Source organism: Phaenicophaeus curvirostris, chromosome 1 (genome assembly GCF_032191515.1).
Source record: "Phaenicophaeus curvirostris isolate KB17595 chromosome 1, BPBGC_Pcur_1.0, whole genome shotgun sequence".
NCBI classification, from domain to species: Eukaryota; Metazoa; Chordata; class Aves; order Cuculiformes; family Cuculidae; genus Phaenicophaeus; species Phaenicophaeus curvirostris.
The window spans coordinates 34,645,159-34,659,909 of NC_091392.1; the positions used below are offsets into that span (position 1 = coordinate 34,645,159).

At 44.4% G+C, this 14,751-nt stretch overlaps 1 protein-coding gene across 1 annotated transcript in view; it reads right to left on the reverse strand.

The window, feature by feature from the left end:
* PPM1H (protein phosphatase, Mg2+/Mn2+ dependent 1H) overlaps nucleotides 1-14,410 on the reverse strand; it is a 137,490-nt gene extending 123,080 nt beyond the window's left edge. Inside the window, exon 1 of the mRNA XM_069852428.1 lies at nucleotides 13,977-14,410. Coding sequence (XP_069708529.1) covers nucleotides 13,977-14,233 — 257 coding nt within the window. The 5' untranslated portion in view covers nucleotides 14,234-14,410. The remainder of the gene's footprint in view (nucleotides 1-13,976) is intronic.
* Between the last annotated feature and the right edge of the window lie 341 nt (nucleotides 14,411-14,751).

Genomic DNA, 14,751 nt, shown 5'->3' on the forward strand with positions numbered 1-14,751 from the left:
GTCTTCTCTGTTTCTCACACCATCCTGCCAGCCAGTAGGCTGGGGGTGCACAAAAAGTAGGGAGGGGACCCAACTAGGACAGCTGACCCCAGATATCCCAGACCATATAATGTGCTCGGCAATAAATGCTGGGGGGAGAAGGAGAAAGGGGGGAATGTTCAAAGTTAATACCTTTCATCTTCTAACTGTTATACGCAATGGAGCCTTGCTTTCCTGGAGATGGCTGAACACTTGCCTACTGATGGGAAATAGTGAATGAGTTTCTTGGTTTACTTAGCTTCTGTGTGCAGCTTTTGCTTTACCTATTAAAGTGTCTTTATCTCAACTCATGAGCTTTCTCACTTTTACCTTTCCAATTCTAGCCCCTATCCCACAGGGGGAGAGTGAGTGAGCAGCTGGGCAGGGCTTAAGTCACCAGCTGGGGTTAAACCACAATACTCTGGATTTATTACTATTCCAAACAATAAAATATGCACCTTTGGAAGAACTCTCAGTAGCTCAGTTTCTGCCCCACTAATTGCACTGTTTTCTGCTGCAGGGGTGAGTCACAGCATTCCAGGTGGGAATGTGAGAAACATCACATTAATTCAGGAATCAACCCAGCCATAGCACTTTAATGCCTAGTAGAGTCCTCTGTCATACAGCAAAGCATGAGAGATTAGATTTTTATTTTAAAATAATAATAAAAAAAAAAATCTAGGATTTCATGGCACCCATCTCTAATGTTATTTAAAATGCCTTTAGATCCAAGGTCTCAGAGCATCCTGAAACAGAAGACCCTGACCTACCAAAGAAAACTTTCAAAATTGCATATCCTCAAGCAATTAACTCTGCCCACATAGTTTAAGTTACACAGTAAGAATTATCTTTTATCACTCTTTGCAGCCTTTCACTTTCTGTCATAGGGGGTTTCTATTCCTGTTAAACTTTTTCCCCAGTACAAAAATATTTAGCTTGCCTTCAGTGTGCTCTCTCCTGGTTTTGTAGGCTTCATTTTCATTACCTCTCTTTCAGCTCCTCTGTGTTTCCTATTTGTTTGTTTGGGGTTTTTTTCTTGGTCATTAATCCTCCGCTCTAGCTTTGCCCATAATTAAGGGTGAACAGTCTTAGTGTTTTCAATGTAGACTTGTGCAGAGGCAATCCATTTTCTACTATCACATTCCACCTCCCTTGTATGCTAACACTTTCCTTGGCTTTTTGACTACACACTGAGCAACTGTTTCGGCACACTCTCCAGAAGGATGCTAGAGGGGTTACAGTAATTTTGAAACATGTACCTGTGTAATACCAGTTCAAATGATCCTTGCCAAACACCACTACATTTCTCCAAGATTAAATCCATCCAGTTCCTCATCTAGTCTTTCAAGTTCTTCAGTGAGTACGATACAGTTTCAAAGAAGAACAAAAAGTTCCACTTCAATTATTTGGTATAGGTTTGGGGTTTGTTGGTGGGTTTGTTTTTTTTTTTACGGGCTTTTCGTTGTTGTCATTTTAAAGGCACTAACTTACTTGATAGCCTAAAGAAATTTTCTTGCATTAGAGAATGCTGTGAGGGAGCACAGCAGTTGCACCTGTTTACAAGGCTGATGTTTTGGTTTGTGGTGTAAGATGCAAGTATGTCTTGCACTGTAATTAAACTAAGTGATAGTTTTTATTTGTAAACAAGGCAGTCCCACAACCTCTAAAGCACCCACTTGACTAACACTATAAGATGATAAGATTAGTATTGCAACACTTTAATGCCACAGCATTGTCTCTCCTGCCCCTCCCAAGCATTTGAATCACTGTGACAGGAGGATACCCGAGGCTGACTTGACACTAGAGTGAATAATACCCCTTCTCAGTGAATTTGCTCCCACCCTGCAACACTTAGGGGAGCTGAAGGGAAAAAGCTGTGTGCCAGCAGAGGGCAGGCAGCCCTTCCAGCAGTGCCTGCCTGCTCCCTCCCTGCCCTGGGACTCTGGGGCAGCTGCCACCAGGACCGCCCTGCCCAGGGCCCCGACACCACCCCCACGGCCATGCAGGCAAGACAGGGCACAAGAGCAGGGGAACCTCATGGGAAGACAAGAGAAAGCTTCAATTCACACAATTTCTCTATATTGCAAGGCCTCAAATTTGCTGCTCAAGTAAAAGGCAGCATGTGCAGTTCTGAGACCTCAATCATCTCCAGGGCCACTTGCTGAACAGGCAAGCATTTGACTGCTAGACCAGACATGCTTTTTTCCAATTTCTCCAGCAAAACAAAGCAAACACACAAAGTATCTTTCTACCTGCTCCCACAGCTACCTCCTCTCTCTCTCTCTGGAAATAGAAAACAGGCTGAGCCTGCCAGGGCAACACTTCCTCCTCCCCCAAAAAAGCGCTGTAGCGCAATTTCCAATGTATGCACAAGTTGTTCCTTGCCTGTGTTTATACATATACCTAGATATCTGAAAGGATTACGCTCACTTTGTGTTTCCATTTACACACTCTTGGTTTCAGATTTCTAAATTACGCTGTATAACAATAACTAGGAACTCACTGCTGACTAGAAGAGGTTTTTTTTCCTCTTGCTTCCAGTGTTTCTTCCAAAAGACAAATCAGCTGAGTACCAAAATAATATTCCATCCCCTCCACAAAAGCACTTCATAGAACTAGCTTGCAATTTAGGAATCAGACACTTTTCTAAAACCATGTGAGAAGGCGATTATAGCTAATCACATTAGCCTATAACTTTTTTCCCCCTCTAAAAGCAGGATTAAAGGCAGAGATGAACTTCCCACATTTCCACACACCAGCTGCATTCTTCCAGACTATTTGCTGAACAGCTAATAGAATTACCATCCGCAGACCTGGGATTCTCAGGGATTACTCTGGAGAGGTTGCCAAAGGAACTCATGGGGCTGTAATTCCTGGCTTTGCACTACTGGAGAGGGATGGAGAGACCTTAAAATGACATTGAGAAGTACGCCGGAGGGAGTTCCAGACTGAAGAAGTTGTCATCTACATTTTTCAAGGGCTGTGGAGATGCTGATCTTAATTAAAATTTACCAAGAAGAATAAAGAAATGAACTTAAAGCACAGGACTGGAGATGTGATTAATGAGAGAGGCAGCAAGGTAAGGCAGACAGAATCAACCTCCAAGTCTGATGTTGACATATCTTTCTTTAATTTTTAGGAAGATCAGTGCAAGTTTTCATACCTTACCAATTCCTGCATTATGATTGAGAGCATGTGTGACTGATTTAAGTGCTCACCTTCAACTGATGCATGAAAATGGCTGAAAAGCAATTTTTTGTGTGAAGGGCAGGAGGGAGACTGGAGAAAAAAATAATATATTTAAATTCTACAAAATGGAAATCACTCATTTCAGACCAACTACCCACAAAACTTTACAATCCATGTGATGATATAAGAAACAATTTTCACGGAGGTTAGCTTTATAATCAGTATTTTCCATTTCTAAATGCTTAACCAAATACCTGAATGTAAAAGCATACTCCATCCCCAGCAGCATCACATATACAATGCAGGTTTCACTGTATGGCTCTTATAATCTCTAAAACATAAACATCGCAAGTTTAAACTAAATTAAGTCCTTGGAAAGAAATGGGAAAAATCCACCCTTTAATTTCCTTTTTCGGTCAAGACATCTATAAATAAGTTCAGCAAGGAGAAACAAAAACTAGTTCAAACCAGGTTTTAGATCTAATTTCTACTCCAAAATTTAGCATTCACTCATGAAACAAAAGACCCTTAATACAGATTCAGAAGAAAAAGCCCTTTCTCCAAAACGCCGTTTTAAAAAAACACAACCAGCAATTCAAGAAACCTAGTTTTACTGCACAGGCTTCTGCAAAGCATCATATACTGCTGAACAAATAAACAAAAAAAAACCCAAGACCCACATTCAGCCTGCCAAGGCACTCGCACAGACATGGAGCCAGTAGAATTAACAGTGGGACACAGGACAGGGCACAAGAAGAGGCATTAAGCTCCCCACACAACCACTGAAACCAACATAGGTGCAAGACTTTGAACTCCCAGGTACAAGCAAAGCTGCTCAGCTGCTTTGTGAGCCTGGTCAGCAAGGCACAGATGTGGCAGGTTTTATGTGGCAGCTCTCACCTTTGAAACAGATCGTCCAATGCAATCCTGAATCTGCTTGAGATGACCCTGCTCTCAGTAACAATGCTTGGGCCTGACGCACTTTCAGGAGCACTCCTCTCAACCAGATTGCTATCAAGTCTCACAGCTCCTCATTCTCCTCCTAATAGACAGGCAGCACAGACTATGATTCAAAAAAAAAAAAACAAACAAAAAAAACCAAACAAACTCCACAACCAAGGATAAAAAGCAATTTCCTCAAGAGAGAGGGGGAAAAGAATAATAATTAAGATTATTAATAATAGTAATAATTAAAAAAAAATATTAGTGACACTTTGGGCAACTTCTTCCTCCAGCACTAGCCTCCCTTTCATTCAAACTGTTACAAAACCTAACAAAACCCATCTGAAGTCAAAGCAGCAATGTCTATGCTATTTTTGTTATCCTTCAGAGGACTGTATCTTTAAACGTCACACCTGAACAAAAGGACAAAACCCTTGCCCAGGTAGCTCAGTAAGGTAAGGATTCTGTTTCCCCCTAGGGAACAGATATCAAGTGTTTCATGTCTAGGTAACAGGCTGAAAACACCATTTCAGGAGGAACTGAAGAATGAAAGCCCACAGCATGTCAGTCCACATGGTGACCTGCTACATCTGAAAAATACAGAAATCTCTGAAGAAAAGCAGTGTAATTTATTTTTTTTTTTGGCCTTTGCAAGAGTTCTCCACAAAACGGATAGACCGTTAAAAGTTGTAAGAGCTGGGAACCCATCCTCAGTCCCACCTCCAACGTAAGAACACCAAGGACCAGATTGTTAGTCCTAGCTGACAGGTATTTTATGGCACTAAAAACATGCACTACACAACATCCGTTTCTGAAGAGGTCTCCAACATATACCTTCAGACAGACGAATCATACTTGGCCTGAATCTATCAATGTTGGCCAAAAAAAAAAGATCTGCTGCAGAGTTTAGCTGGAGCTGAATCTCTTTTGCCTCTCTGCAAGGAGTTTGGAAGGTAGAAATTATCATAACAGGCCATAAAGCACAGAAGAACAAATCAGGGAAATTCAGAAAGGCTCACAGGAGGAGCAGAGGCTCGGAAAGGTCTTGTCTCTATCAGTACCTTTAAGCAATGGGGTAGACACAGAGCCAGGACAGCACAAAGGGCACTTAGCTATGTGGCCAGCAGATTCAGTAAATTAACTGGGAAGACTTTGGAAGCAAAGCTATGGCTATGAAAGGATCCCTAGACAATCTCACAGGCCTCTAACACCAGTCTGCAGACACTTTGCCACAGGATTCCTGAAGCCGTTGTATGCAGGACATCAGAGTGTGATCCACAAAATCAGTGTGCTACCACCCAAACAGCAGGTGCTCTTCTCCCACTTCAGCTAACACATACACTGTTGCGTCATCGCCTCCTTAAAAAGACCTTATTGTTTATGGTGCAAATTAAAAGTAGGAAAAGATGCAATCAAAGCTCAATCTGTTCCCTCACTTATTGTAGCAGAAAACCAACATGGAAAGCACACACATGACCGAGATTGGATATGGTTATTCACCTTTCAGCCACAGTCACCACCAGGACACAGGACCTTCTTTCACAAGAAGGAAAGGCGCACAGCCTAGAGGATTTGACATCACTCCTCCTCCAGTAGAGGAGACAGACAGTAGGGTTAAAAACAACTGGCATTATGACTAGTGAAACTAATGGAGACAGATCTCCCCACACCAGAGGATAGAGAGGCTGATATAATATTGTTCTCTTTCATCCTGGGAGACCAGACCCATTCAAGGACTCCTGCCCATCTTGCGGATGAGGACCATTTAGGAGAAGCATTGTCATGGCCATCAAGACCAGGGCCACACAAAATTCAGGTGTTCATGCAACCCTTGGTAAAGAAAAGAAAGAGAAGGAAACAAATTGAAGCTAAACATGGTGATAATCACTTCAATGAACACGACTGACAGCTTACCATTATAATTTTTTCCTCTTGGAAAAAAAAAAAGCATACACTTTCAGTTCTGTCAGGTCAGAGGGTTTCTGAGGACACAGTGCTGCCTGTACCTCAGTGGCCCTAGACTCCCTTCCTATTAAGCCTCATTTTGTTGAATACAGATCCCAAACAAGAAGCAAAGCTCCAGATTTGCCACCCTGCTTCAGGCCAGAAAAGTCTGCTTGCTCAGCACACTGATAACCTCTTCTTTTTTAAGTTTTTTTTTAAATCAGCCTGAGGGCTCAGTCATGTGCACGGTCTGTATCTTGGCATTCCCCAACTATGTGTTAGCCACACCCCCACCTACTCAGCGCCTTCCTCCAACACCACCCTTGCCAATGCCGGCTGCCTCATCTTAGTGTTATTCCTCTCTTTCTCCCTCTCAGACTCCAGCAATTAAACCATGCTGTGATCAAGAACCAGGGACGTCCCTTAGGCTGGCTTTACCCCAGCATGGCTTCCCCCTCAAGAAATACTAAACACTCAACTCTCCAGACATTTGCCTCATATACAGTACTGGGAGGAGAAATCATACCTGCCCCCAGCCATTTTATGAGATTCATCTGCTGAACAGGTCACACAGCATCAATCACCTCGCACCCTGCCACTTACAACCACAAGTACAGCTGGCAGCACCTATTAGACACCAAGAAGGCCACTGGGTGGTGAAGCTGGCCAAATGGCTGCAAGGGACCTACTGGTCACCTCCTATGTGCTTGAACTCCTGTAATTACCATGCAATAAAACTCCTACACCACATCTGTTGGGTTTGGGGGATGGAGGGGCTGGACACAAGCTGGGATTTCTCTAACTGTGCTAACTGTTTTGCACTCTGAGCACTTGAAACCATGACCCCTCCTACTCTACCTAAGCTGCGAGCAGGGAAACTACTCTGGATAATACCATGTATTATAACTGGCGCTCCCAAAAATTTACACTTCAGGTAAATGTAACTGACCAAATAAGAACCAAGTCTTACAAGTTACCCTCTTCCTTCTGTTCAATGGGAATGAAAAATCCTTAGAAAGGTAAAAGGCAACAAAATGCACAACTAATACGGAGTTGCTGCTGCCCAATGTGATCTCTTGCATTTTAGAGTAGCAAGTTCAAGCAGAACAGAAATCAGAAAAGGAGAAGATCCAGGATCCTCTACCTCTCCACCTCAAACACAACTCCAGCACATGCACAGGACATGCCTACACGCCACAGCAAAGTTACTGCACCTGCTCTGCCCAAATCCATCCAAAGACTTCTGCCTCCACTCATTAACAGCATTATCCTACTCCAAGTCTTATTTGGGATGCAGCTCAGTGCAGAGCTGACTTAACCTGTCCTTAAACCCACAAATCATATTTCTTCCTTATGTCATACATTGATCCCATCACAGGAATGACCTGTGCTTTGCAGCACTGCTTCAAGGTCAAACTGAGTGCATTTCATTTGATCACGTTCACAGGCTCGAAGCAGTTCACCCTAGTGGGCACAGTCCTGCCAGATTACTTTATAGCATGATGATAACTCTGCCAAGCTGTTCCCACTTACCCATTTCCCAAGCAATGCAGCTGCATCCCAGACAAATGAACAAAGCTGGAGCATTCACAGGTAACATCTGCTGACCGTGCTAAGGCAGAACGGACCAAAGGAAGGCTGCCTGGGAGGACACAGGCACCCTCTGGTTTGAGAAGCCAGGACTGTGCTCAAGCTTTTCAGAAACACATCAGACAGCACTCACCTCTGGGGGACTAGTGATACAAAACTTCAATAGACGATCTTCATACCTGCCTCGTACCATGTACGTGCAACTTAGACTACAGACTACATTAAAAATACAGAGCACATGATTTACCTTTTTTTTTTCTCCTTCTGCTTTTATCCCCATTAGTTCTAATAAAACGAGAGACCACACAAAAAGCCAGGTACATAATGGCAGGAAAAACAACCATGTCATCCAAGCACAGAACTTTAAACTCAGGATTCATTCTCTATGCTTGTATCAAATCTCTTGCCAAAACTTATCCTCTCTCCCTCAGTTTCTTCACCTGAGGAATAAGAACACTTACACGTACATTTTTCTCCAAAGTTATTCTGAAATCATTATTTGCAAGACACTTGGCAGATTAGAGGTATTACATAAATATTAGATGCTCTAGTATAAGCTCTTACAGAAGGAAGGGGATTTCTGAAGCTCTTAAAACTATCACAGGGCTTCTGTGGGCTGTTTTATATGAGCTCAGACTTAAACAAGAGTCTGGCAATGTATATTAAAGTTAACATCACGTTATGCATATAAGAATAATTCATACACAGGAAGAATGGTTAGTTGTCTTCAGGTATGCATATGGGATTTGAATTCTTAGCTCATTCATCAGATCCTACTCAGTGCTGTGTTCTGAACTACACAAAGAATAACGGAACACAATTTTATCCAAACAAAGAGAAGTGCAAACAGCTTTTAAAAAAGTTTAAGGAAAGTAACTCATTATTTCTGTGTACTTAACCTGAGAAGACAGCCAAATAGAATAATATTAAAAAAGGTATTACTGCTTTTTCCCAGGCATACCATCTTCCTGAAAGTTGCACCAAACAGAATATGTACAAGAAGTGTGTTTACTGACAGGCCATGAGTCATGCTCCCAACAGACTGTTAGAAAGACTAGCTCCCAGAAATGAGAATGCAACTTCAATTCACAGGAGCATGACTGCAGTGTTATCTCCTGTTAATGGGAGGCAGTGGGGATTAAAATAAGTGATCAGCAGATGCAAGTGCTATACTATCCTCCCACACCAACATGTTGTCCCACTCAGGACAAACAATTTCTGTGCTTTGGTTTACCTCAATTCACAGCTGTGGTAAGCTCTCACCTGCTTCAGACTGTTATTACAATGCTTAACATTTGTATGAACAGTTTGGCCTAGACAGAACATGAAAGGTACTTCAGGTGGAAAAATACTGCTGTGTTATCTTAACTCACAAAATCAACTAATTTTGATTACGACAACCTAAAATTTATGATCACTGAGAAAAGCTAGAAGTTATTTTAATAAAAGCCTCCAGTCATTTCTCACAAACATTAATTTCCTACAAGCTAAGTAACACAGCATGAGAAAACATCATGCAACATGATCAGCCTTAAAAAAACCCCAGTACTTATAGCAGAAAAAATCCCATCTGTAAGCTTCTGCCCCTCCTTTTCATTCTGAACTTAAGTTGTTGCAGTAACAATGTGCCACTGTAATAATGCTGCAGAAGGACATGGTCCTCACACTTCACCTACAACTCTGTATCCATTATGGGTCAGTAGTTACCATGCCACAGATAAAATGTAATTGCTGCTGCAGGCCTGCAGAGCAGAGAAACCACAGTATCTCTGAAATGTAATATTACGGAACAAGAGCCCGGACTTTCTGTCTCATCAAAGGAAAGGCACCACTGGGATAATAAATTGACTTCATAACCTAAGCAACACACCACAACAGTCGAGTTTCTGGCTACCTATTAGAACTGCAAAGATATCTCAAGTGTCATTTAGAAATTTAAAAAAAAAAATTAAAAAAAGAAGACAAAAACCTTGTCCTTTGCACAAGGTCAATTGAGACTTTCATCCATTTCCTTTAAGTGTATTTAGCAGTACTTCTTTATATTCTCCAAAGAGATGGCAGAAAGGTTAAGAGCAAAGAGGAGAAAACATGTGATGCAGAAGCAGCTAGCTATGGTCCCATCCCCAGGATTCACACAGTTAAAAAAAATGATTGTAGTACCGAATTCTGGGCTACCAAGAACACACATTCAAAACAGATGAAAAACAATCAGCCTTGCTTTTCTACCACAAAGCTAGTCAGTTGCAATTTCCCTGCAACTCCACCAGCATGAGCAGTAGGCCAGACCTTTGTCATTTGCAAATCAGGCATCTATTTTGTCATGCCATACCTAGATCAGGAATTCAACCAGGAAAGGAAGACTCTGCTCCACATTGTTCATCCTCTGCTTCATGGAGGAACAAGATAAAGCGAAAGAGCAAAAGGTGAACAATTCTGTTCTGTGCAGAGTTCGTATGCAGTTGAATACCATCCAAGTCATTTCACATTAAATACTCCATCTGTGCTCTCACCTCTACTTGCCAGTTACTTTCAGAGTTTAATGCAGAGGCTGAGGGCAGCTTAGCAGAAACTCTGCAAGGAAGAGGTCATAAACTCTGAAAACAGCACAGGAAGGGGACAAGAGAAGAAGCTTCCCTCCCAGTAACAAGGCAATCCAAGTAGAAGCTCAGAAACCAGCTCTTTGCTCAGACAAGGAAAAGTCTGGAAGAGCCCTGTGGCCTCAGGAGTGCAGCTGCCTGCAGAGGGGAGAGAGGGCAATGAGTAAACAGTGTCAGGCAGGATACCCTAATTCAAATAAGTCACTTAACTTTTCAGACAGCAGCAAATCTCCTTACCTCTCTGACTTGAAGGCAGACTTAAAGGAATGTTTGTTAACAGACTACCCTCTCCCAGGATCATTCGAGACACACAGCAGCTAAGCACATGCAGTAAAACTATGTCAAAGATGCCCTTGATTAAAAAGGAAAAGTTTATTTCTAAATAAAATTATTACTTTACAAGCAATTTAAAAGCTTCTTGGATGCGCAATATAACTTTAATTTTGCTTCTGCAGAGTTTGATGACTGTTAGGGAAGTGTCTGTGGGTGGCATAAAAGGATCTCTCTGAAACATCTACTGGCCTTTTGACATCCTGTAGTATGAGGTAAACTGAAATTCAAGGTCTCAGGTCTCCTATGCATGGAGGAGACAGCAGGATGCTCATTTTGGAAGGCAATTCTCAGGCTGCTCATTGACTAAGGAAAGCTGAGTCCCTATGGAATTCCCACTAAAATTTCAGGAAGCAACGATGTCGAATCCCAGCATCAAGTATGTTTTTGAAGATTTCATTTGCCTGCCTACATACTTTGCATAATGATTACACTATTAAAAGAGGTGAAGCTAATAATAAAAATTAAAGGCTAACTTACATTTCACTGAATAATACCACAGAAGTAAGTAGTTAATTTTAAAAAGAAGTTAAAATGTTTGGTGCGGATGATCAATATTGCAAAAATACCCATTACAAAAATGTTCAGTGAGAGAAGCAAGAGAAAGAGGAGGAAGAGAAGTGTTTGTTCCAAGGGAACAAGTCAGACAACACGCATGTACCACAGATGCTAAGGAGAAGGAATAGTCAACAGGGTGGTATTCCTTATAATTACCTAAGTTAGTAAGGAATTCCTATTGTTAGCAATCAAATGAACAAAAAGAAGTCCCTGGAAAAAATACCTATTTTTTGGACTCAGATTGCTTTAGTCCTGCAATGAAATCACTTCTAACTCTGAAATGCCTTCTCTAGCTTGGATGAAACACCGACATGACAACACCAAGGAGCTCCAATATAATCTCTAAATTACACGTTTTACGAATAAGTATATGAAGATTGCAAGCACTTTCCTGAGCCAAAGCCTCCAGGTGATCTGTTCTCAGAGCCAAAGTTTCCTCCTAAAGATAATAAGACAGATGCTGGTGCTGGCTGTGGAGCATAAGCCCACTGACTCAAACCCCATGCCGAGGACCCATGACATCAGGGCAGATACAATTAAGGCAGTACAAGCTCTCTCCTTACACCTCCTGGGCCAAATTCTGCCTCCTGAGTCTACAAAAGACCTCTCCTTAACTTCAAGGAGTAAAAATCTGAGTGCCCAAAGGCATTCCTGCCGACAAAACACTGGAATCACTTTTGCTGATCTGCTGCAACGTAGAAATGTGGAAAAGCATATAGCTCAGAGAAAACAGACCTTGGAGCACTGTATGTTTCAATTCCTCCATACCAAAGCAAACTAGTAAAATGTAAGTTAGTACAAAGGTCAGCCATTTATGCCACAAGCTCCTTATGAAGGTACTAAACTTCCTCCTAACATTCTGGCAAGTGCTCACCTGAACTATAACAAAAGGCAAACTGCTCTGATAGCTTCCTTAATATACACACTAACACAATGCTAAATAATGGCATAAAAGCACTAAATCCTCCACTTCCTCCAAGCCTTCCTGGTATTTTTCCATTCTCTCTCTCTCAGAAAGCTCAGCAACTGCTCAATAGAAGAGGGGGGAAATTTTTTTTTTCAACACCCAAGTTCATCCCTATTTCCTTCTTTTCTTTTATTCCTAAATGGCTGTTGTACTGCTTTGCTTTTGGAGGACTGTGCAATTCTGGTAGCACTGTTTTCCTCTCATCTCCTGCACAGCAAGCATTTTGACATCTTCCAGTTACAACCAAACCCCATTTTTGGAGATCATGTAGAAGTTTCCGGGAAGAGCCTGATAAAACGTTCACTAGTTCTCTCTACAGACTACCTTTCACTGAGCAATGGAACCAGTAACTGCACTGGAAGGGGATAAGACAAAAAAAGAAAAAAAAAAAACAAAACAGAGATAAAGCGAAAAGTGAACCAACCTCTCTTCACAGAGGAAAGAATAGCAACTGAGAAAGCCAGTGACTTTTTTTATGCCTGTCTCAATTCATCAAGTTGCTCAAAGCTTGGAAGAATAACAAATATATGAAAACAAACCAGGCACGTTCTTTTTCTTTCACAACTACCAGAGCCCTTTACTTCATCTTCAAATACTTCCTCGCAGAAGGTTTAATCTACAGGGTCAATCTGGTCTTTTACTTCCTGACACCCATATTTTTCTTCTCCAACAGTCTCAGACAAAGCTTATGGGCAGCTGTGGATGCACATACCTGGGAGCCAGAAAACCTCCCTTCCACTTTGTCACCAACGTGCAATTACAGTTACTTGCTGAAAGCCACAGCACCTCACCTAAGCTAAAAATAGCAGCACTTACTTGCTTTGGTAACGAACTGCTTTTTCAGGGTCTATTATAGTAGCAGAACAATTAGAGCTGACTTTCAAGCATTTAAACTAATAGTTCCTAGGAATTTGCTCAGTAGTCTACTCAAGTCTTTAACAATCTGAGAAGAGCAATCCAATTTAAAATTCTTTAAATCCCTGTTCCCATTCCAGTGTGCCCAATGATGTAACAACCTTTTATATAAAGCTAGCGATCGCTCATTAACAATGCGAAGCCTTCACTGTAGTTTTTGCAGTAGCTTTGCTGGGAACTCAGGTGCACCTGAAGAGACAGCGCTCTACGGCTAAACAACCTAGGAGCGTGGAGGAGCTTGTCCGGGGCAAGTTCTACAGCCTGAGAGTTGGTAGCAACATAGATGGCCAGATACCTTCAAGGCTGAGAGGCAGCAGCAGAGAGAATCATAGAATCATAGAATAACCAGGTTGGAAGAGACCCACCGGATCATCAAGTCCAACTATTCCTATCAAAACCAAACACCGAGTCCTGCTTCCAGCATCATCGAAGATAACAACGTGTCCACCTATAACCCAGTGCAAGGACCTGCCTCGCCTCCACAGCTGCTCCCACCGCCGGCGGGATGAGGTTCTCCATTCAGACAAACACCGCCCTTCGGCTGGTAATTGAGGCACTTTTCATAGAATCACCAGGTCGGAAGAGACCCACCGGCTCATCGAGTCCAACCATCATTTAGTTCCATTGCGCTCAGGGCTACAACCAGGTGTCCCCCTCACAGCCCTGCAGCAAACACCGCGACACGAGCGGCTCAGGGCAGCGACCTGCCCCTTAAGCCCGCTCTGGGGCTTTGGCCCCGGGGTCTTCCTGCCACCCCGGGGCTCGGGCCCCTCACGCAGCTCCCCCCTCCCCCCCCGCCCGGTGCCGCAGCGGCCGGACGCGCACGGACCGAGCCGGGATCGCCGCCCGCTCCGGCCCCCGAGCGACCCGGGCGCTCCCACCGCCCCCCGGCGGGCTCGGCCGCCCCCGCCCCGCTCCCCACTCACTCCGCGTAGCCCGTGGTCCAGGGCAGGCGCCGCGTGTCCTTGCTGAGGATGAGGATGGGCCGGGCGATGTGGTCGGCGGAGCACTCCACCTCGTCCGGGGACAGCCCCAGGAACTCGGGTCTCCCGTACGGGAACCGCAGCGGCAGATCCGCGCCGCCGCCTCCGCCGCCTCCGCCGCCGCCGTGCTCGGCGCCCGCGCCGCCGGCCATGATGCCGCCCATGAAATTGGCCACGGCGGATTTCACCCGCGTGAGCATAGTCGCCGCGGCTCCGGCAGCGCCCGCCGCGACCGGGGGGGAGCTCAGGGGCGGCCGCGGGGCCGCGCGCCCATCGCGGCGCCGGGAGCGGCCGCCGCCGAGTCACGTGACGCCGCGGCCGAACGCGCCCGGGCGCTTCCTGCGGCACCGCCGGCTCCCGGCACGCGCCCGGCACGGGCGGCAGGTGCGCGGGGCGGGGCGGGGCGGGGCCGGGGGGCAGCGCCCCGGGAGGGAGCGCTCGCTCCTTCCCACCCACCCGCACCCCCGGCCTCCATCCATCCAGCCCATCCCACCCCGCTATCCATCCCATCCCATCCCATCCCATCCCATCCCATCCCATCCCACCCACTCCCCCACCCATCTATCCCATCCCACCCACTCCCCCACTCATCTATCCCATTCCACTGCCCCATCCATCCCATCCTACCACTCTATCCATACCATCCTACCCACCACCCATCCGTCCATCCATCCCATCCCACCCACCCCCCATCCATCCATCCCATCCCACCCCCCCA